Source organism: Haplochromis burtoni, unplaced genomic scaffold, assembly GCF_018398535.1.
Source record: "Haplochromis burtoni strain Fernald_Lab_line unplaced genomic scaffold, NCSU_Asbu1 Contig_10, whole genome shotgun sequence".
NCBI classification, from domain to species: Eukaryota; Metazoa; Chordata; class Actinopteri; order Cichliformes; family Cichlidae; genus Haplochromis; species Haplochromis burtoni.
Genome location: NW_024582371.1, coordinates 3,877,426 through 3,900,713, shown reverse-complemented (window position 1 = coordinate 3,900,713; position 23,288 = coordinate 3,877,426). Strand labels below are relative to the sequence as shown.

The 23,288-nt window shown below is 41.1% G+C and overlaps 2 protein-coding genes across 3 annotated transcripts; one reads left to right on the top strand and one right to left on the bottom strand.

Annotated features, from left to right (window-relative positions):
* The first annotated feature begins 225 nt into the window (after positions 1 to 225).
* Positions 226 to 18,619, top strand: mapk9 (mitogen-activated protein kinase 9). Of its 2 annotated transcripts, none has more exons than XM_005921161.3 (12): positions 226 to 447; positions 5,282 to 5,428; positions 8,514 to 8,643; positions 8,945 to 9,003; positions 9,330 to 9,468; positions 9,845 to 10,010; positions 11,740 to 11,811; positions 13,660 to 13,842; positions 14,116 to 14,240; positions 14,321 to 14,384; positions 14,534 to 14,605; positions 15,965 to 18,619. In XM_005921161.3, exons 2-12 carry the CDS (start codon positions 5,313 to 5,315, stop codon positions 16,099 to 16,101), a joined length of 1,263 nt encoding a protein of 420 aa, XP_005921223.1. In that variant the 5' UTR covers positions 226 to 447; positions 5,282 to 5,312; the 3' UTR covers positions 16,102 to 18,619. The 2 variants fall into 2 exon arrangements, with proteins under 2 accessions (XP_005921223.1, XP_005921222.1); XM_005921160.3 differs by lacking the exon at positions 11,740 to 11,811 and adding an exon at positions 12,539 to 12,610 and having other exon boundaries at positions 227 to 447.
* si:ch211-247j9.1 lies at positions 18,219 to 22,656 on the bottom strand. Its single transcript, XM_005921159.3, has 2 exons — positions 21,328 to 22,656; positions 18,219 to 19,032 (listed from the first exon to the last, which is right to left on the bottom strand). Exons 1-2 carry the CDS (start codon positions 22,284 to 22,286, stop codon positions 18,795 to 18,797), a joined length of 1,197 nt encoding a protein of 398 aa, XP_005921221.1. The 5' UTR covers positions 22,287 to 22,656; the 3' UTR covers positions 18,219 to 18,794.
* Between the last annotated feature and the right edge of the window lie 632 nt (positions 22,657 to 23,288).

The window sequence follows — 23,288 nt, the reverse complement described above, 5'->3', positions numbered from 1 at the left end:
ACCACATCCCCACTCTAATATTTATGGCTAGTTATTGATTTTGTCTTGTGCGTCTTTATTTGTGCCCTCATAGGATTATTAGTATTATTTTGTTTTTTTGTAATTTTTCAAAACACATACATTATTACATTAACCAATCACACGAAGAAGAAAAAGTTTTCCAAGTTTTCCGAAGAAAAAAAAACTTTGCGCCCACGTAAACTCTGCGTGATGACGTCATGCTTGTGCTGGGTCTCTGCTTGTTGTGGCGTTCCCTTCCTCCGCACCCGTCCGTCCGTGCTGCCGCTGGAGTTAGCTAGGAACTAAAGGAAGGTCTGTCATTCGTGACAGCCGGGCCGACCGTCCTTTTCAACTTTTCCAAGCCCAGGTTGTGCCTGAGGAGCTCGGGGGGTGTTTTATCTATATTTTCGATGCATGGGAGTGCCCTGGGAGAGGCGAAGGGAGAAGGTAGGTCTCGCCGCAGCAGCTGCCTCCTGCTGCCCGTTCTCTAGTCCGCCGGAGCTTACAGTTCAGCCTGACTACCGCATTGCTGCCCACAGAATTGAAAAACAATGGTAGTGTAGGCCCTGCTAACTTCGTACCTTTACTGAGGTTTTGGAAAGTCAGATGTCGTTAATGCTGGTGTAACTTTAGCTGTGTAAACCGATGGTTTCTGACTGTGTTAAAGCACCGAGTGCCAACAGTGCTGCGGCCACGGTGTGTCATACCCGGGTGACTTCATACCTCACTGTGTGTGTGTGTGTGTGTGTGTGTGTGTGTGTGTGTGTCTGTTGTAGAGCAGGCGTGTGGCGCTATGAAATGCTAAAAATTCACGTCGTCTAGCTGTCAGTGCGCATACCTTACCCACAGAGCCTCGAAAACACACATGTAGCCCAAATTAATGACATTTGTGTAGGCCTGCTCACAAACCTTAACCACAGTCACCACAAGCGCAGGTGCAGATGCAATGAAAACTAAGGGGATTTTTTTTTTCACAGCCCAAGCTAGGTTTTTCTGGCATGTCATTGGCAAGGCGAGCCCGTCAGTGATTCAGCCACTTTGTGCGCACTGAACTTTTTAGTGGGATCACATGGATGTTCCGAGTGTGTCCAAGTTTGCTGTGTTTTAATTTGCATCCTTCTTCTTCCCCGGGAGACTGCTCTCAAAGACTAATTTGGTGTGTCTAGTTCAGCAGCAGTAGACTCCCGTGTAGTTTTACCCATCCCTGCTGTGTTTTGTAACTCTGCTACATCGAGATGAGATGCTGAGGCTTCAGGCCATGCTAATATGATCTCATAGCCAGCTCACTGACTCCCCATCTTAACTCCCAAGTCTAGGCCACGTCAGACCCCCAAGCCTGGACTAGACTGAACTGAACAGTCACTGCCACGAGCTTTGGTTGAGGTCCATGATGCTTGTGTGAAGGTCACTTCTCTCATCAACTCTTTGATCATCATACCATTGCATAAATATGGATTAGTGTAATAAGTATCATCAGGTAAGAGAAAGAGTACCTAACCCCCATCTTTTCATTCATATTCCAGATAACTGTATTCTTTACAGTTTATTTGAGTACATTTTCTCAGGCATAAAACTGTAACACTGTTTGCACTAAGAAAACATCCAGCTAAACTGGATATTCTATACTATTCTGATTCTGATAAACTATTGCTGCATAGAAAACAGTTAAAAAAATTAAATTAATAAAGCTTCCAGGCCTGAAAAGTGAAACCAACTGAGAAGTATCTTAAGCCTTTTCTTTTTTTTTTTCAAATGGCTACGTGGGCTGGTGTTTTCCGCTGTTGACGTCACATTTTCAATCTCTATAGTACACAGGAGGGTTTGTATAATAGGTAATATTCCCCAACTGGTTGATTATATTCTGCCTTGATTTATGGGAGTAAATATATATAACTGTGTAAGTGAGAATGTGTGAACAATGGCCACAAGGGCCCCGATACCAGTGTTTTCCGGTTCTGCAGAAGTTTACGGGAAAACAGACCTCAGGCTTGACCTCTGTAAACACTTTCCTGATGACATAATGAGCTCAGTCGCTCATATCTTCGATACAACATAAACTCCATTTAGTAAATTTTGGGTATTCTAATTTTCAGAAAGGAGGATCACACACGGTGTGCTTATTGAGCCTGCGGTGTCACTGTCAGACTCACCCCTCGCTTGTCACATCTCTTTTCAAAACACCAACCAGATATGACACGGCGAAAACACTCGGCTCGAGGCTTTTACTCTTACTACAAGTAACCCTTGAAGCTCTTTTCTGAACGGATTCTGTCATATTTCAGGCCTGCTTATAGAACAAAATGACTGGGTGTGCATCATTAGTGAGGTCATCGGGTTTATTGATATATACTGAGGTATCGAAACTCACCATTAAGGGTACGGGTGAGGTCATTAAATCTCGTCTTTATGTGGAAAGGAGTTAAAACAGGACTTCACAAACCAGTGGATGATGTCATAGTAGCTACGTCTACCTTTAATTCAGTCTGAGGGGAAAAATGGAGACACTGTTGATGACAGTGTTCCCTGTAAGCTTTGAGATTAATAGGCAGTTTTGTGGTTAACATGGTTTAATCATCCTTTTTAAAATAATCAACCTAAAGCAGTGTTTTGTTTGTTTTCTCTGTAGTGATTGATAAAGTGTTTTAGCAGTTTATCTGCATTCACAGGATCAGCTGCATCAGTGTCGCCCTTAACCTTGGCTAGTAATGATTAATGGTATCATTCATAAGCAGTTTGTTCTGGGATGTCTCTTCCTGTTAGTGAACCCACAGTTGCTGAGGAATCTCTGGGGAACTTTTTTCCACACGATCGATTTCCCCTTTGATTTTAAATAAATTCCTCAGAGCCTGCTGCCCAGAACTGTGGCAGGTGTCTGCCTATGTTTCTGTTTGGCTTTCTGAGCGGTATGTAGCTTTAATCAAACAGTTGTTCCCTGTCAGTGTTTGTGCTGAATCGACTTTAGAATGACCCAGTAGTTGTGACTAACCTGGCACCAGGTGACTGATGAAGCTACAGTGGTTTTGGTTATAAGTAATGGTCTCCTCAGAGCATGCTTTAACTTGATGTGTGTGTTGCAAAAGCTGCACACCAGCTCTTATATGAAAAAATATAAATATCTCAAAATGCTGTTGTCAGTGAGGCTAAAATAGTCTTTTCTGTATTTTTTAGCAGAAGGTGTTTGTGTCCTGTGGCCTAAGATCTGTGCTGTTGAGACGTGCAGTACAGCTTTGGTATTAGCATGCTGCTTTGCCTGTACCTACGTTTTACATGTATGTAAACAGAAAAGCTCAGCTTGCGTGTCAGTCACAGCAGTCATGAAAATATATATCTGTCAGGACCATCATTGGAGATATCTGTGAGGAGGCCATAGGAACGAGGCAATTGAGGGGGATGTTAGTAGCACAATAGGAAAAGGACAAAGCCAAAGAAGTTGTGAAAAACAAAAAGAATGAAGGAAGTAAAGGTCTTTGGAGTTTTTCCTTTGGGTGTAGTCAGAGAGCCAGCTGGATTTATGTTTGAAAGAGAGGAGACAGGCAGAGGAAGAAAGTAACTGAGAAGGATTCATTTTTCATCTGACTAATGGCAAGGTTGCAGATCGGTACCTCCTACACGTGAAGGCTTTTTCCAAGTGTTTGTTCATGGGCAAAAACCCCGGCCTACAAGCAGGCAAATAAGTCATAGCAAACCACAGTAGGAAATAAACAATCATATACAATGGCAAGCAGAGACGTGGACCAGTGCCATCAGTAAATGTCGCCTTATTTGTCGATAACAATGTTTGGCTGATATAGCTCTATACCAGTGCATACCAACCAGTAATATTATTTACACATAACTTTCTTTCTTCATCTCAAAATGGAAGTTAAAACTGCAAAGCGAACAATGAAAATCTACACACACACATGCACTGGAGATTATTTAGGACATGTTTGAAAAGTGTCCTTTAGTTTGAGAGTAAGAAACAATCACCAGTGGCTGTTATGCTTTACATGGCATGGAAAAGGCCCAGCTGAGGCATGTATAGGTTTTGAAGGAACTTAGTTTGATCTCCAGACAGTGATCTTTTACTGATGGCCTAGCTTAATTCAACAATGTGGCATTTACTGAGTGTGATGCAGCACAGTGGTGTGTGACCCCTTCTTCCAGCTAATTTTGAAATGTATTCCTTGTATAAAACTCAGAATACGCATCACCTTCAGGTAAATGTATAATTGAAATAATTTGCACGCTAATTCTTGATTATTGGAGAATGAACTACAATCATTAGATTTTCTTTTTGATTAATTTTTAAATAAATGTTTCCGTCTCCAGTTGAACATTTAAACTAAAGACACACACTTTGATATCTGACAGCAGTTCTCTTTCTAATTCCTTATGTAGCTCTTTGCTTATTGCAGTGACTTTAGCTTTACAGGTTTTTTTTTTTCTGGTCCATTTGATCATAAACATCCTTTATTTTTCTCGTCAGCACTTTGTGTCTGTGACCACGAAATCCAGTGATTGCTTGTCTCGCTATTCCCCGCTAAAGGCGGAAAAAAATTGGTCTGCTTTAAACTGATGACTGTCTTCTGAAGGAATGACAAACAGCCGTGACTGCTTGGTGTTGCGTAGCTACACGATTATGTGTTCTCGCCCACAGATGTATGCACATGCGCACATAAACTATTGCCAAGAAACACTTTCATATTTTGTTATAAACACTCAAACACATCGTGTAATTTATTAACACGTATGTGCTCATCCAGTGCTGATAGCTGAACGCACACTTGTAGTGAAGCTGGATGCAGTTCAAGAAATAATGAAGAGACTCAAGCTAAATGCTGCCTGTGTGAGTGTGCGTGGTATGTTCGTGTTTACTGAGGGAACTGTAAGCCGTTAGCTTTCTCTCTCCTCTGTTTTAACAAGTACACCAAACATTAAAGGCTCAGCCTTTAGCTCCAGCCTTATGCTGCTGTTATCATAAAAAATATTGGACAAACGTAAGGTTATCAATTAATCAATGAAAGCATTTAAAGTTCCATGCAAATCAAGTCAAAGTTAATCTTGGATTAGATATTTTTTGGGCCCTAACACTCAAGTTCATCTTTAGTTTTAGAAGGTTTTCAAGGTTTTTACCTCAATAAAATGCTACATTCAACTGAGCCTGTCTCTCATCTGTTAAGCTGTGCTGTGTGCTCCTCTCCAGCCCTTTTCACACACTTTGAAACGGAGAACAGAGGAGAGCGTACATGAGATTAGAACGTGGTGATATTCATCTGTTTTGTTTTCCTTTGTCCTGCAGACAGCGCTGGTGGTCCTGACTGTTCAGCAGGATGAGTGAGGCGGAGGGGCAGTTCTACAGTGTTCAGGTGGTGGACTCCACCTTCACTGTACTCAGGCGCTACCAGCAGCTGCGGCCCATTGGCTCTGGCGCCCAAGGCATTGTTTGGTAAGACAAAGAAGTTTTTTTCAGTCTTTGATTGATTAAATGGGCACAGGTTAAAACTTTAGACTGCTTTGGGAAATCTGCATTCTAACTTGCATAGTAAACAAAAACTCCTTTTGTCCCTACACCATAAACTTCCATACCATTCAAGTTAACGCGTAGTTACATTTCTCAGGAGGTGTAGGTTACGTAGAATATTGTGGCGTAGGATTAAAATGGGGTTACGGTGTAGATCTAACGCTGTATAATTCACATGTTAGTGATTGTTGCTGAATCGGTTGAGCCCCTTTGGGGTCAGGTGTTAGATAAGCTGGCTCATTATCAAGTGTCACAGCTTGCAGCGACTCTTAAATAGAGACACAGTTAATGTGATCAGTAGTGTCAGCTGTGTTTTTGCTTCCATCATGAGTGTAAATGTTGCTGGAAAAAGTACTGTTATGTCAATATCATTGTTCCAAGCTGAAAATCTCACATTTGTTGGAGCTATTGATTAGAAATATTGGCACCCTTGACTTAATTCATTATTGGCTACCTGATTATATCAAACGGAGCTTGAATTTAATTTTAGATACATTTCCCTGAATGTCAGACTTGCAGAGTACTGTGCAAAAGTCCTGAGCCATTATTTCTTTGTTTTGTTTCCAGGGAGCCAGATTTTCTGGCTCTGTTCTTGAGCAATCTTTCTCCAGGCTTTCTGAAGGTCTTCAAAGGTTTTCTTTGGAGATTGGCTGCTTTTTGAGGCCAGTCCATGTACCTGACCATTTTCAGAAGATTTGTATTTTTGTTTTGTTTTTTTGTTTGTTAAATCACTTACACCAGGGGTCGGCAACCTGCGGTTCCGCGTGGTTTGGGAAAATAAACTGGAAGTATTTACAGTAGCTGAATTTTATTTATGTTAGTTCTTTTTTAACTTGTAGTTCTAAATTGGAAGATTATTGTGATATTGAAATATAAAAATAAAATTATATTCTATTATTTTTTCATTGCTCAAAATAAGCGTCACACTTGCGGAAGCCGGTGTACCCGCCAAAACGGCGTGCATTTATCGAGACTTTCAACCCCAGGTAGGCCAATTATTGATCTTCAGATCCACATTATGTCAGCAGCTGTTCTCTATTGTGAACTAGGGCTGCTCGATTATGGCAAAAATGATAATCACGATTATTTTCACTGAAATTGAGATCTCGATTATTTGATAATATTTATTTAACAATAACAATGTGTTGAATAATGGCTTTAAAGATTGTCAAAAAATAATATAAAATAGTGTGCAAATACTGATAACAGTGCGAATGTTAGCAATATGAAAACTAAATGAAAAATGTAAACATTAATTTTTAGTGAACTTAAAAATACTGCATAATATTTATGCATACAAATAACCAAACATCAAGGCAAGCTGTGCAGCCACACAATGCACAATTGCATCAAACTGACATTGAGGTATGTCAACTAAAGTTGCTGCTCCTTCATTGTTTGATCGTATGTCACTTTGTGAGCGGTCTTCAAATGATTGAATACATTTGTAGTGTTGCTCTGTGGTGCAGCTACGACACCGTAGCAAGTTTACACACTATGTCTACTTGATCCACGTCTGACTCCACGAGCCCATAATGTTTCCACACCACTGAAGTCGTTTTACCTCTCTTTTCAACCAATGGCATTCTTTCTTCAGCAGCCATTATCCTTTCCTCTCCAGAAGTTATTTGGAGGTTAGCAGAGGTTCAGAGGTTAGCAGAGGTTCAGGAGCAGAAGTCCCATTGTAAACATACCACGGCAGAACCGACGATGTTTCCATGAACATGCTTTTCAGCACCTCTTTATAGGCCACTTTTCACACACGGTTGCTGTACACATACAGCCAGTTGTAGCTTTTCAGCTCACAGCCCGACACATACCAACACAACAGCACAGATAGCGCAGACGTCAAGGCGGCGAGGCGTGATTGCGGGTGGCGCTCAGGTGCGTCCGCCTCCCCTGCAGCGGCGCTGCAGAGCATGCCCTGCCACACACATTAACCAGGTAAAATACATATTTTACATATACATATCTTATGGGATGATTCAGTGTTGATCCCTTAAGTTAGGTGTACAAAACAGACATATTAGCAAAGAACCAATGTAATATAATGTGTGTCTTTAGGCACTTTGTTAGACAGAAACACAATTTATTCAGATTTCCTTAGTTGAGTCAATGGAAAATGACATCCAAAGAACAGCTTTGAATCTACTTAAAGAAGCCTGGAGAACTATTCCTGAAGACTACGTGGCTCAGGCTGTGTAGACGTTTAAAGATGTTCATCTCAATTTTTAACTTTCAAACTTGTTGGAATTATATATAGTCTCCCTTTCACTCATATACTGTTTTTAAATGTGTTTTTGTACATGTTTCAGTAAATCTCTGCCCCCATTCAGTTCGGGTTCAGGTTGCTTTATGGGTACAGACCCATGGGTAGATTTGGTCTGCAGTCGTGAGTCATCTATCCTCACACGCACTGTTTTATGTTGTATTCTATTAATTTGCATTGTTGTGTTATACTTTTATTTTCGTAGGTTTTATTATGAAGCACTTTGTGATTTCTGTCTGTGAAAAGTGCTATATAAATACATTTTACTGAGAGTTAAACTGCTGTGGTTTAGGTCAGCGGTCCCCAACCTTTTTTGCGCCACGGACCGGTTTATGCCCGACAATATTTTCATGGACCAGCCTTTAAGGTGTCGCGGATAAATATAACAAAATAAAACTAGTACCGGTACCGGAAAAAAGAAAATTTATTCATAACACACGTAAAAAGACCCTGGAAAACAGAGTAAACGATAAAAACGATAACAAAATAACGCTGAAAACCGATAAAAACCCTGAAAACTATACATTTCACACCTGATTATTTTCCTCTGTGCAGCCCCGATCATGTTTAAAGTAGGGTCGTAAAAAATTATATTTTTATTTTTACTATTTTTAAAATGTGAATGAAACTGAATGTGTAACTAGGAATTTTTGAATAAGCTGTTTTCTCTGGGATGCACTTAGCTTCTTCTTTGCTAACATTTGTCTCTGTCTTTTTTTTCTTTAATGAAATCTGTTGCAGCTCTGCTCTAGATACGGTCCTCAGTATACCAGTGGCAGTGAAAAAGCTGTGTCGGCCCTTTCAGAACCAGACCCACGCTAAGCGCGCCTACAGGGAGCTGGTGCTGCTCAAATGTGTCAACCACAAAAATGTAAATCTTCTTTTTCGACCTGCAATAAAATGTGTTGAACATTTGATAAAGGTTAAACCGAGGTGTGGCAGAAAAATGTTAATGTTTATAATTTCCATCTTCTCGTGTGTTGGACAATATTTCTAATATTAAGAGGTAGCCAGAACATATGTAATATAAATTTAAGTTAAAGTCATCTCCTTGGACTAAATATAACATTTCTGGTTTGGGGTAACAGAAGCCCTGCTGTGCCTTTAGTTGGGCCTCTCCAGTAGGTAGGAGAGCAACAGAGTAGAGTAACGGCTTGTCTCTCTGCTTGCAGATCATCCGTCTGATCAATGTATTCACGCCTCAGAAGTCCCTGGAGGAATTTCAGGATCTGTGAGTGGCACTCGAGTGTTTTTTGGCTGCTTTGGTTTTCTCTCACATGCAAAGATTTAAGCTGAAGTATTTTGCGTCTTTTTTCATTTAACAAACATCCTCTTATTTACTTTCCAACGTTCTCTAATCCTCTGCGTGGCTTTCATTCGCTCTCTGGTTTCTATTTTTCACGCTTTGCTTTTGTCACATTTCCTTTATCTGCTTTCTTATTTTGTCTTCTTTCTGATTGTTTTTTAAATTCCTGTTATTTTGTTTCTTTTCTTTCCACTTGTAGCTCTCGCACAGTAGCACACAAACACAGTTTGCACTTGTTCCCCTCCTCTCAGGTATCTGGTGATGGAGCTAATGGATGCCAGCCTATGCCAGGTGATCCATATGGACCTAGACCACGAGAGGATGTCCTACCTGCTATACCAGATCCTTTGTGGAATCAGGCACCTGCACTCTGCTGGCATAATCCACAGGGTAAGTGCAAGCAGTAAATGTGTTGCTGGCTAAAAGAGTCAGTCTGAAAACACAGTAACTTAATACTTAAATAGCGCTTAAAAGTGTAACGTTTCCCATGTTGTGTCTGTAACCTGACAGCTCTTTAATATTTATTAATACATGAAAAAAATTGCATTTATTTAAACTTTTGCTTGTTTTGTGTATTTTAGCATTAGCCAATGAGTATATCTTTGATTCTGAAATAACATTATTCATTTTGTATTTAGATAATTCTTCCAAAGTTAACTTTATAAAGTGGTTAAAATGGTTGTATTACGTTTCCATCTGCTTGTCAACTTTAAGATTATTGTGCCTGTTTTCCTAAAGATTTATCGAATTTTTTTCCCCCCTTCAGGATCTGAAGCCCAGTAACATTGTGGTTAAGTCAGATTGCACACTAAAGATCTTGGACTTTGGCTTAGCTAGGACAGCCTGCACTAATTTCATGATGACCCCGTACGTGGTGACCAGATATTACCGTGCCCCGGAGGTCATTCTCGGTATGAAGTACAAGGAAAATGGTGAGTACAAACCAGCCTTAAAAAAATCTTTTAAACACTACTTGGTCAACATGTAACACTGCTCTCTTTCAGAATAATTATTTTCTAATAATCTGTTTAACATGACTTTATGTAGCGTGTCCGAAAATCATTTAACCCATCAGGACTATCAATACAAGCTGCTCCCTGGAGTTCTTCATGTTCTCGAAAAGCCAGGTTTTTTAAACTTTATGATTAATTTAATGCTCCCAAAAAAAAACCAAACAACAACACTCACTGAACACTTTATTAGATGCACCCTGCTGGTACTTGGTTGGTCTCCCTTCTACCTTCAGAACTGGGAAATTCCCAGCAGATCAGCAGCCCCAAAACCACGCCACCTTCAGAGTCGCTTAAATTGCCTTTCTTCTAGGGCTGGTTATCGTCACTGATTTCTAGGATCGATTCGAATCCGATTCACAAGGTCCCGAATCGATTTGAATCGGGGAAATTTTGCCTCAGACAGTCAGAAATATTATAATTCTGATCACTTATCAGTACATATCTATATTTTTATATCTATAAAAAGAAAGCTGACACTTGTGAGACTTTATCAAAGGTGTAAGCATCACAGCAGATTCCTTTGTGTCAAAGTAACTGAGGATAAAACACAGAAAAACATGAAGGCGGGTTTCCTGGTCTGGGTTTTTGTAGCAGATGACCTTAAAAATATTGTGCAGTAGATCAAAAACGAAGCAGAGCAAAGAGGTTTGATTAGAGACACAGCTAAGCATTTTGCAATTTTGCATAATTTTAAAAAGTTTAAATTTGTTCAGTATTGAACAGCAGAAATGAGGCTTTCTTGTCGGAAGTAAGTAAAAAAACAAAAACAAACGGCGACCGACACCGTAGACTGGTGGGTAATAACTAGGGGTGGGTTTTGGTTATCGATTTAGAGAGAGGGAGAGAGAGAGCTCTACATGAAGTGTGATTTTTTTTTTTTTTTTTTTTTATCATGGTGGAAGCAAAACAGCAAAAGTAAGAGGAAATTTGTGACGATGTTTATGTGAAGCGTAGTTTGGATCGTCTTTGGCTGCTGGTTCAGTCAATATTGTTTGGAGAGAGATAAAAGATGCAGCTTCAGAATCGAGCGCAAAAAGGACGTAAACCTAAAGCGCCCGCCGACGCTTCAAAATCAGTCTGCTTTCAGCCCCGACGGCGTGAGAAAGGCAACATCTCACTGATTCGGATGCGCCGGGTCTGCATTTTGTTTTTACATCTTTGTGCAGAATCCGTGTACCTGCTCTCATTTACTGTTTTAGCTGTTTGGTGGTTGTAGAAATTTTGTGAGGTTTAACCTGAGATTCTGGCGTTTCAGGCAAAATAAATTTATATTTAAAAATCGATTCAGGATTTTAATGAATCAATATCACGTTATCCAAGCCAGAATCGATTTTAATCGATAATCAAAACCCAGCCCTACTTTCTTCCCTATTCTGAATCTCACTATGATCTACAGCAGGTCATCTTGAGGCATGTCTGCATGACTAAATTGGGTTTCTGTCATGTGACTGGCTGATTGGGTATCTGCATTAGTGAGCAGTGAACAGGTGTGCCTAATAAAGTGAAAGGTGAGTGTATATTAGCAATGGTTCTCATGTACAAAGTGGAAACATTTAATGGTGATTTTGACTCATCATAGTAAGTTTGACTCTTGATATATTAGCATGATGTTAACAAATATGTTTACTATACCACCACTCTGCTGCAGTGGACCTGTGGTCAGTTGGCTGCATAATGGCTGAAATGATTTCTCACAAAGTCCTCTTTCCTGGAAAGGACTGTATCCTTTCTTGTTCATCTCACACAACAGTTGGTTGCAAAATGGAAGTAGTCCTTGAACTGCTCTTCAAAGAATGTAGCTAAGCTGTGAGACCAATCATATATAGGAGTGAAACCTGCCAAGAGTTTACATTTATGTAATGGCTGAGTGGACTTGGAGTAGATTCTCTGGAGATATTCTCAGAGAGAGAACTTTTAATTTTTAGTGAAGCTGAATTTCAGGGAAAAAGAGGAGCTGATGGGTATTTGCCCCTGACGACCACTGACAAGCAAGCAGTCGACTTGGAGAGTGAGAGAGAGAAACAAAATACAGCCTGTCCTGCTAAGTGCGTGCAATTACACACATGAAAAATGAGGGAGAGAGCAACAGCTGTGCAAACTGATAAGCCAGGCTGTGGAGAAAGGCGTGGAAAGCTGAGACTGACTCCGAGAGAAAGAAAAGCCTGAAGATGGCTATGATGAAAGCCTCAGGCCGCGACTCTGCTGGCAGATGCACCAAAACCGATGAGAGCTCGTGTTTCGCATTTTAAATGTTTCTCATTCAAATTTGAATCCATAGAGCATGATTTCCATCATTCTGTGTGTCACTTTATGTTACTATACATTCAGCGTGGATTGTATTATCTAGTTGATGTTATCTGGTCACTTTTAAGTTAATATCTCTTCTGTGTGGTTATGTGTGTGTGTTTGTGTGCATCTGTGCGTGCTTGTGCGTTTTCTGTTCCCAGTGGACATCTGGTCAGTGGGGTGTATCATGGGAGAGATGGTAAAGGGCAGCGTCATCTTCCAGGGCACTGATCGTATCCTTCGCAGCTCTCATCGTCTCTGTGCCAGTTGTTGTCCCTCCTCCTCCATCGTCATTCACACTCTATCAAATATTTCTAGTCTTGTGGGTCTCCCGGCACACTCGCATCTTCTCAGCTGTTGAATTTACGATTTACAAAACACTCGGGCTGAGTTTAAACTTAAAGTTTTGTGTTTTCTCTGCAGAGTCTAACTCATTATACACTGATAGGAAATATTTATTTTACAGATCACAACCCACTGATAATTTAGAGAAGTTTTTACTCCTAATACATCCATTATAGGTCAGGCTCTAATTCCCGTTTCTCTTCAATAAATATTAATCTCTCTTGTTACATATGTAAGCTGCCTCTTAGCTCCCAGCTTCCCCTTTGCATTCACACCCGACTAGCTGAGAATGGATGCTGGGCACAAGTGTGAGTCGATGATAGATTGCTTCCCATCCTTTGAAGTAATTGCCTTGAGCAGAAGTAAGTCAACAGACCGTGCACATCTGTATTTTTAGCCATGCTAAAATGGTTTTTCAGGTTGTAATACTGCTCTGTTCACTTAACAGAGTGGCTAAATTAACCTAAACTGAAATTGGCCAATATCCACCTGATGGATTTGGACAGATACCCATTGTTCCCAGATTAGGGACTTTTTATATGTTGCCATGATGTGGTTACATCTGTAGCTTCTCAATATGAATCATTGCTTTTGTAGTTATTTGACAGTAAATGACTCAGCATCTATTTGATGCATTTACATTTCTTTAGAGCACAAATTCTTGTTAATCTGAGTGTGAATGGTAATAATTGGTAATCCTGTAAGGTCAAAATTTTCATCTCTCCTATGCTTTGGTGAATTAAGGCTTACCTTTGCTAGCTTTCATACAAAATTATTTAGTGTACATGTCGGATCTATTCTGTACCTTTTCATCTGTTCTTTTCAATTTCAATTTCAATTTTATTTCTATAGCACATTTAAAAGTCACAGGTACATGCTTACATGTGCACAGGCCCATCAATTTACTGGAGATTTCCATAACAAGTGTGTTTTCTAGACATCGACCAGTGGAATAAGGTGATTGAGATTCTGGGCACACCCAGTCTAGAGTTTATGAACCGACTGATGGAGACTGTGAGGAACTATGTGATGAACAAGCCACAGTATCCTGGCGTCAGCTTTGCCGAGCTTTTCCCAGACTGGGCCTTCCCTTCTGAGTCAGAACATGACAAATTGAAGAGTAAGAATTTTTGATACTCTCTTTATGTAGAGTGTTATTTTTAGTATCCAATGATACTCCTGTACTGCATAGATTTAGTAAAACTCTGCGGTGTAATGTTGTCGTTTAAGAGGTCACATCATTAAATAAAACGGAACAAATCTTGACATTGACAGACATGTTGGCCAAACACCATCAGGGACAATATTGAATTGTCAAACAGAATACTTAAATTTAATGATGTCATAAGCCTGTTTCCATAGTAATCCTGCCCTTCCTGTGTTGTCATAACAGCAAGTCAAGCACGGGACTTGCTTTCCAAAATGCTAGTCATTGATCCCGAGTGCCGCATATCTGTAGAAGAAGCTCTTAATCACCCCTACATTCACGTGTGGTACGACCCGGCAGAGGCCGACGCGGTGAGCAAGCAGTTCCCCTCAATTTGTGGCAAACTTCATCAGTGCTGCGGCTGTGTGTGACATTTCCTTTTGTTTCACAGCCTCCTCCACAGATTTCTGACAAGCAGTTGGAAGAGAGAGAGCACACTATTGAGCAGTGGAAAGGTGGGATACACTGACCTCTAGAGAAGCAAACCAGCAGCGCACCATACCGGGCAACTGCTGTTCTACTGTTGCTGTTGCTTTTGTGTTGAACGTGCAGGCATGAGTGTGGTCACCACTGAAAGCCATTAACCTGTTCTGTTTCTCCACAGAACTTATTTATGAAGAGGTGATTGACTGGGAGGAGAGGAACAAGAATGGTTTAATGAAAGAAGATTGCTCAGGTACAAAGTTTTCCTCTATCAGCCCAAAATTGTTAGCATAAGCCCAAAGCTGCAGCCTCACTGGACGTGTCACTGTTTGAAAAACGCTTCACACTGACAGCTTCACCAAAACAAACACTCACTTTGATGTTCACAAGGCGCAAAAGGGTCCTAGAACAGTGTGTACATGTATGTGGATATATTTATTTATTTATTTATTTTTTTCGTTCACACACACATATGTCAGTATGCAGCAGTGGAAACAGTAGTTGTCCCTAAATATTGTCTTTCAGTACAATACTCTTAAAACAACTACGTATCTTAATGCCCTACTGTAGCTAAGGAGTCTGCTGGCATTCTCATGGGCCATAAGACGGGTATCCTTAAATGTGCCATTGTGGACACATGCACTCCGTTAGGTATACCTTGGTGGTACGTTGCCGGACTGCCTTTTTGTCTTCAGAACTGTCCTTAATTGTTCGTTGCATAAATTCAACAAGATGCTGGAAACATTTCTCAGGAATTGTGGTCCATATTGCTTTGATAGCCTCACACGGTTCCTGCAGATTTGTCGGCTGCATGTCCATGATGTGAGTCTCCCATTCCACCACATCTCGAAGAAGCTCTCCTGGATTGCGATCTGGCCCATTTGTGTAGACAGTTTGAATGCAGTGAACTTGCTGTCATGTTCAAGAAAGCAGCTCGAGATTGTTAGCAGAAGAAGCTAGTATAAGAGGGATACACTGGACATGGTCAGCAAGAGTCCTCAGGTAGCCTGTGATGTTTAAATAATGCTTAATTGGTACTAAGGTGCTCGACGTGTGCCAAGAATATATGCTCCAGACTATTACATCAAAAGTAGTAGCCTGACCTGTTGATGCAAGGCAGGATGCTTTCATGTTGTCGACGACAAATTCTGACTCTACCATCTAAATGTCACATTTTTCAAACCTGTGGTAAGCCCATGTTAATTGTAGCCTCAGTTGCTGCTTGCTGGATATTTCCTATTTTTCAAACCATTCTCTGTAAACCTTGGAGATGGTTGTGTAGGTCAGTAGTTTCTGAAACACTCAGACTACTCTGGCACCAATGATAATGCCACATTCAAAGTTACTTACATCATTTTTCTTTCCCATTCTGATTCTCCGTTTGAACTTCAGCAGGTTGTCTTGAGCATGTCTGCATGCCTAAATGCACTGAGTTGCTGTCATGCGATTGGCTGATTAGGTATTTGCATTATCAGTTTAACAGGTACAGTATACCTAATAGAGCGGCTGTGAGTGGATGTTCCAGTAACAATGTACTAGGAAGTGTAAATGTTGTTGCCATATGCAGCTAAATTTCCTGTTCTGTCTGTTGTTTTTGTGTTTAATGTGTCAGATGTGGTGTCAGGTTCGGCCTCCCAGTCCTCTTCAGCCAACGATATCTCGTCCATGTCCACAGAGCAAACCCTGGCCTCAGACACAGACAGCAGCAGCATCGACACACTGACAGGACCTCTGGACGAGAATCACTGAACACAGACATTTTCCACACATCTCTCTCTGTCTGCCTGCCTGCCATCTCCAGTTTTCGCTCTCCAAACATCAGTAGCCCTTTTCAGACATGGAATATGTAACATTGGTGAAGTCAGCAATCTGTTAAAGTGACAGCACAATCTTTCAGACATCGGTCAGTTTTACATCGGTGTTTTCATGGATTCAAACCAACAAACATGACATGCCTGAATACTGTCAGCATTGCCTTTAGTTAAGCGGAAACACATTCTTGAGCGAGTTGTTCTCAAACAGGGGTACTCTGTGCGTGCGTGCGCTGCTGAGAAAAACCTTCCCACACAGGCTCCAAAACAAATCTCTTTCTTCATGAGTGGGAATAATGAAAATGAGGAATGTTTTAATCTTATTGCAAACCAAGTTTATGAGCTAAAATGTTAATATGCACATATTTTATTGTTTAGGGCGTTCTCTTGTGAGCTGAGCAACTCACAAAGACGCGTTCGCGGCACACCTTTTGGTGTTCGTTACCGTTAATGTCCTGCATGCTCTTAGTCTTGTGCCGTGCTGGAAGTGTTACGTAACTGTTACGAGGTCTGACCCAGGAGATTTGCCATCACAGGTTTGAATACATGAAGCAAACATGTTCAGACACCGTCAGGAGAGGGTACATGTCTGAAAGGGGCTTAACAGCCATCATCATCCTTTCTTTTCTTTGTTTTTTAACTCCACATACACTTGTTCTGTCCCTTTATGTCTTTAGTTTTTTCTCTTTAGTCTCAATGGACAGGTTTATTTTTCTAATTTGTTACCCGCTCTGTCGTTGGAACTGCTGCCTGCAGGTAAAAGATACCTGTGCTCTCTGTTTTCTCCATTGTTTTACTTGATCACCTGCCTATATGCGGTATATGCATCCATATTGATTTGCCAGTAGTAGGTGGGGGAGTCGTTTGTTTTTGTACGCCTGTATTTTAAAAGTTTTATTTTTTTAGCAATTCGAGACCAGAGGTCATCGTCATGAAATCGGGGCAGGCAAGCATCCCACTGCGACCTGCTCTAGTGCATGTTACGCCACAAAGAACAAAAGCTTACCATAAACTGATGGCATCAATCGTGATCAAACACTGATCAAAAGTTTCATCAAAAGTATTGCAGATCTCTACAGCGGTGCGTTCTGCACAGTGTTTTTGTTTTTAATTGAATAATTAATTGGCTTGAGTGATGTTGGTTTTAAGCTTTTCCCCATGACAGCGAGGGGAAGCTGTGATTGCAGTGTTACTGTTTATTTCCCGATACAATGTACTGTATGTAAAGATGTCACTCATAGTGGCTGTAGACCCTTTCATTACAAATAGATAGGATGTGCTTGTTTGGTTAAGAAATTCAACATGTCTGTGGAGCTACATATATCTATATCTATATATATATATTGCAATCACCCTTATTTGACTTACGGTACTGACTATCAGTGTGTACATCAAAAAAAAGAAAAATCGTAATCCTGTACATCCGGAAGAGGCAAAACAAGATACTTGTATTTATTTTTGTGTGTTCTTGCAGAGTGTTGCACACAACCACAGTGACGCCCGTGGGAATTAAGCCTCTTGTCAAAACGTTTCATTGACAAATGTGTGGACTGCTCCCTTTTGTCTTTTTTTCTGTCTCTCTTTTTTTTTTTTTTTTTTTTAAACCATTCCATTAGTGCTGGAAAAGTTACACAATGAATCATGAAATCAGACGACACGTTTTAACCTGCATGAAGGCTTCACACCTGTAAGAAATTGTAGTTCTTGCTATACAAAGAAATGCATTCAAGAGCATTCTTTCACTCACAGTACGTTTCCGTTCTTAGTTCAGAAAGCTTTTAGAGTTAGGGAGCTGTTGTAGTTTTACGAGGGTTTGTTTTTTGTTGTTGTTGTTGTTTTGGGTTTTTTGGCCTTACATGTGTGTTGTATGTTTTATGAGAAAATGCTGTGCAGCACTCGTCCTTATTTTTCTCCTTTGGATAATCTGACCCAGCTGTCCAGGTTTTTTAAAAGTTCCCAGAGAGAAAGCAGACATGCTGTGGTTTAAGCGTGGGTGAGACTGTGGAGTCCTGAGTTCAACTGAAAGAAAGATAAACCTTGAAAATGGACTGTGCAGATACTGCGCCCCCCACTTTGTTCTTTTTTTTTTAAACTTTTTTTTCATAACTGATTGCACATGTGATGGACATGCAGAAAGAAGACACTATGGAGAACTTATGCACTATGTTGTACACAACCATGACCTTATTCTTTCAGTCATGCCTTAAATGACCTGAGGAGTGGCCATCCAACTCTCCAAATCTTAGCAGATAAGGACTGAGCATCACGTTGCTCAGGTTATCTCATGTGTTTCCTATGTTTTTAAAAGAAAATACTCCATTGTATACACTGTACATCTCGGTTTGTTCCTCCTTTTATTTCCAGAGATGTCCTCTGTGATTGCAATGACCACAATATGACCTTTTGGCCAACATCTTTTGCCCATACTCAGCTAATAAAGTGGACATCAGTGATTATTTTTCTTTCTTTGATGCTGTTTTGTGCAATTCTCAGATTCTTCATGAGGAAATGACTGTACATTGCTTTATTAGTGACATAGTGATAAAAGACCCTCGTTAGAGTGTAATGACCAGCTCATCTTGTGCATTTATTTCCTACTCTTTGCACTCACTGCTCGTATCATAAGCTTTCTCAAAAGCTCTGCACAATGTGTTCTGTTTTCTTTTCCTCGTTGTTGAGCTCTCCAAAGATGTCGAAAAACTGCTCCATCTCCCTCTGCATCGTGGTGTTGTGTGCTTCCGCGGCAGCCCGTGCCCGTTCAGATTCCACGATCTTCGCCTGCACAACCTGGTACCAGTGCCGCTGCTGTGCGAGGTTTGTTTTCAGACGAACTACCTCCATCTGTAGCTCTTCATTTCTCTGCTCCAGACTGATGACGTGAGGAGGAAAAGAGAAGCAATATTAAAGTTAAAAAGGATAAGAATAGTGTGAAGGATACAAATTTATTTTTAATTTATTTAAAAATGACAGGATGGATTACTGGATTGTTCCTTATATCAACAGCATCATTGCAGTCCTGTGTAAAAGTACACACATTTTAATATCCAAGGTAACCGGAGTGAAAATAAAAAACTTTTTAAATGATTTCCTTTAAGGGGAAAAACACTATCCAAACCTACTTGACCTTGTATGAAAAAGTAACACTGCCAGCTTATTAAATCATGACTTAACTATGATTAACCACACTTTCTGGGAAGCCCAATTCAGTTTCACAGGGCGCCTCCAGGCCTCATTGTTACCATATGTGTTAAACTAAGCAGTCACTTAAATAGAATCTGACAAACTGAAGTAGGCTAACTTGTTTCAAACAGTAATACATTTATTAAAAAAAAAAAAAAAGCCCAGCAAGAAAGGATTACAAAGCTGTTTTTGTGGCTTTGGGACTAGTGAACAACAGAGAGAGCCTTTATCCACAAATGGAGAAAACATGGAACAGTGATGGCTGACCTACCAAAGTTACTCCAAGAGTACCTCGGCGACATCTAAAGAACGGCAGGCATCACCTGCCTCCGTTAAAGTCAGAGTTCATGATTCAGCAATAAGAAAGAAACTGGGTAAAAATGGCCTCCATTGTAGAGTTCCAAGGAGAAACCCACTGCTGATCAGAAAGAAAAAGGCTTGTTTCACATTTGAAAAAACAGAACAAAAAACATCTTGATGATTTGTGAAAATATTCTGTGGACTGATGAGGCAAAGTTAAACTTTCTGCAAGGTTTGCATCCTGTTACATCTGTCAAAAAAAACGACAGCATTTCATAAAAGGAACGTCATATCGACAGTCCTACACGGTGGTGGTAGTGTCATGGTGTGGGGCTGTTTTGCTGCTTCAGCATCTGGATGACTTGCTGTAACTACTGAAAATCCGGAAGGAGAATGTCCGGCCATCCGTTCACACTTGGGTTATGCAGCATGATGATTAGCCAAAATGAATGAAGGTAGTGAAGTGGCCTAGTCAAAGTCCAGTTCTAAATCCAACTCGGATGCTTTGGCATGGCTTCAAACAGGCTGTCCATGCCTGAAAACCCTCCAGTGTGGCTGAATTAAAACAACTCTACAAAGAGGTGTGGATCAGAGTCGTCCACAGTGAAAGGCTCATTGCCAATTATTCCAAATGCTTAATTACAGTTCTTGCTCCAAAGGGTGGCACAACCAGTTATTAGGTTTAGGGAGCAATTGAGCTTTCTTTTTTCTTTTTACACAATTTTGGATAGCTTTTCCCCCCTTAATTAATAAAATGGTTATTTTAAAACTGCATTTTGTGTTTACCCTGGTTATTTTCATCTAATATTAAAATTTGCCTGATGCTCTGAAACATGCAACTGTGACTAATATGCAAAAAACGAAGAAATCAAGAAGGGGGTAAATCACAGCTGAACGGATAGTTCAAAAGCTTCGTGTGCAGAGTTAAAGCTGTCTTTTGTGACTTTTCGTACCATCCTTATTGAGCTAAAAGGATTGTCATCTCCACTACTACCAATGCATTACCTTACTCTGAGTGTTGGTCTATCTATATCAGTAATAAGTGAGGTATGTGTTGTGTCTAGGTCAGCAGCATGGCCCCTTAAATTAGCTCTCTTTCCACTGTCATGAGCTGGTCTATATGTCATGCACACGGGCTGTGCTTCTTTTTTTTTTTTTGCTGGCTAACTAGATGGCAACAAAAAAGCAGGTTTCTTCTTAATTTGCCAGTATTTTTCCACAAACATAGATGCACATCCATTTCCAGACTAAAAATCCCAAATCCCAACTTTGGTTATCCAAAATGCAGTTTCGTGTGTATACAAGCAGCATTTCCATCATAGCACATCATGAGGAGATCCGTGGGAAACTATGACAAAATTGAATCGGCTCTCGCTGATCTGTGAACCAAACAGGATGTAGGGTGAAGCTTGGAGTCAACTGAGGGACCACACCAGCACAGCTGAGTGGACACACGTACACACTTTCTTTGCCTGGGAACAGTGTGTTACCCTTCACTGAAAATACACCACAGGCTGGAAAATTCTTAAAGTCATTGAGCTGTAAGTGTATGCTAATATTAAAGCCAAAAGCATCACCACGTTACATTTTAAGACACTTCATATTGTTTCACATGGCATAATTAATCTTTGTTGGGGATTTATAAATAGAAAATGTAGGACAAAGAAAAACAAGCTGACGTTACCTGATTATCCGTGCTTCATATTCTTCTCTCTGCTTCATTATCTGGTGCTGCAGGCTGGTGAGGAGGCTGCGTAAAGCACTGGCAGAGGGGTCTGCCAGGGGTAATGGAGGGGGCACTCTGGGAGACGATGTCTGTTTTGGCTGTTTGACATCAGCCGGAGGCCACAGCGGTGGGTCGTGACACTTGGTTTGACGCATCTGAGTGGAATTTTGTGTAAGATGTGGAGGAAGCGACGTAGGGAGGTGGTGATGCTGCATCAGGTCCCCTTCTGTTAATCTACAGGATCCTGAGTCCAGCTCTAGCTCCGGTTCATGCTCCTCATCTTGGTCTGGTTTCTGGTCCTGGTTGCTAGAACATCTTTTACTGAGCATCTTTTCAGTCGCACAGTCGTCCTCCATCGATCCCTGGATTTGTTTGGATGCTACAGCTTTGTGCATCTGCTCCTGCAAGTGTTCCTGGAGGCTTGTTTCTGTGTCAAAGTCCTGGAGGCTGTTTGATGTTTCAGCATCAGGGAGATTATCATACAGAGACAGAGCGCTCCGGTGCTCCTCACTCTGTGATGGGCTTGGGCTTTGGTTCACATGAACTCCCCAGCTACACCCCTGTTCTCCTCCTCTGTCTCCTCCTCTTGCTGTGTTTATGCCTCTGCTTAGCTCTGCTTCCCAGGCCTGTCTTCCCAGGCCTTCTTTACAGTTGCAGTAGCTGTGAGCTGGCCAAATGCCAGGCCCTCTTCCCCCACCGACCACTGTCTGAACCTCAGCCACAGCTGGGGCCAGACCAGGCAGTGGGCTCTGGGGGCCTGGGAGTCTGGTTACAGCAGGGCACACAACTCCACTCTCCATTTCCTTCTCCCTGGCTCTCTCTCGCTGGCCAAAAGGTGGGCAGTTGTCGTACGGGGGATCCGTGGAGCAGGAGCTGGCTGTGGTGGGGGTATCAGTAGGAAGGCAGTGCAGCTCCATGATCCAAGCAGGCACATGGGGGTGCTGAGAGAGTTAGATAACTGCCCTCCCCTTTTAAGTCTGCTGTAACTTGGGATTAAAGGCTTGGATTGTGGATTTGTGAAGCGTGGTATGGAGCCTCCTCTGTGCCAAGTGCTGATGTGTCGCAGGGAGAGGAAGGTGCAGGAGCCCTACTCCCCTTTGGCTGGCTCTCTTTGACCGAGTAGCCAGTGTGGTCTGTGTGCATGTGTGTTCATATGTGTGTGTGTCTTTAAGCAGGACTGACATCAGCTGTTACTTTAGCACAGCTTCTGGGGGAGGGAAGAGGTTGTAATATAGTCCGGACCATTCCTGAAGACTGTCACAGATAACTGGGACCACAGAAATAGATGATGGCCATGGGCACAAAGTGTGAAACACTCTATGAAAGCTGTAATTGTTACACAATGTTTGTGCATTTAAAAAATATATAAACCACGAGGTTGAAATTTACTGGAATTACTTTGAATGCACTCATTCTGCATCACTACAAGTCCTAACCAGCCGCTTGTACTGCAAGCAAAAGCTCACAGCATGAACTCCTGAGGAGTTCATTAGTGAATAAAAACCACAAGGTGGCGCTACAGACAAGTTTTTTAACAGAGTGTTTTTCTGTCAGTGGGTGGCGTACCCTTGAGATCACTCAGGATATTATTTAGTAAGCTCCTAGATGCATGTGATTTAATTAGCTCCTCAAATAAACTGTTATTGTTATTCAGTTTCTTTTGTTGCCTCTCATGCACCTTCATTCACCTGAATATTACAAAAGTGGTCAAACGTTTAGTCTATAGGTGAATAGTCCTGATAATTTGGGGTTCTTAATGATTTCTTTGAATGGCTCTTATATAGAGGGTAACAGTTGTATAGTATACATCTTTGTTGACTTAAATAAAAAAGAGTAGAGTATATAAATTTGACTTTATTTTGGATTTTCACACCAGGCCAAATTATACACGCAGGCTCAAATGTATCCATACAATGTCC

Bases quoted from the DNA above. Each gene is read 5' to 3' on its own strand.
- mapk9 (XM_005921161.3), top strand. From the start codon at position 5,313: ATGAGTGAGGCGGAGGGGCAGTTCTACAGTGTTCAGGTGGTGGACTCC. The intron at 9,469-9,844 runs GTAAGTGCAAGC...TCCCCCCTTCAG, and splicing joins CTGCTGGCATAATCCACAGG to GATCTGAAGCCCAGTAACAT. The intron at 14,606-15,964 runs GTACAAAGTTTT...TTAATGTGTCAG, and splicing joins AATGAAAGAAGATTGCTCAG to ATGTGGTGTCAGGTTCGGCC.
- si:ch211-247j9.1 (XM_005921159.3), bottom strand. From the start codon at position 22,286: ATGGAGCTGCACTGCCTTCCTACTGATACCCCCACCACAGCCAGCTCC. The intron at 19,033-21,327 runs GTAACGTCAGCT...TCACGTCATCAG, and splicing joins TATGAAGCACGGATAATCAG to TCTGGAGCAGAGAAATGAAG.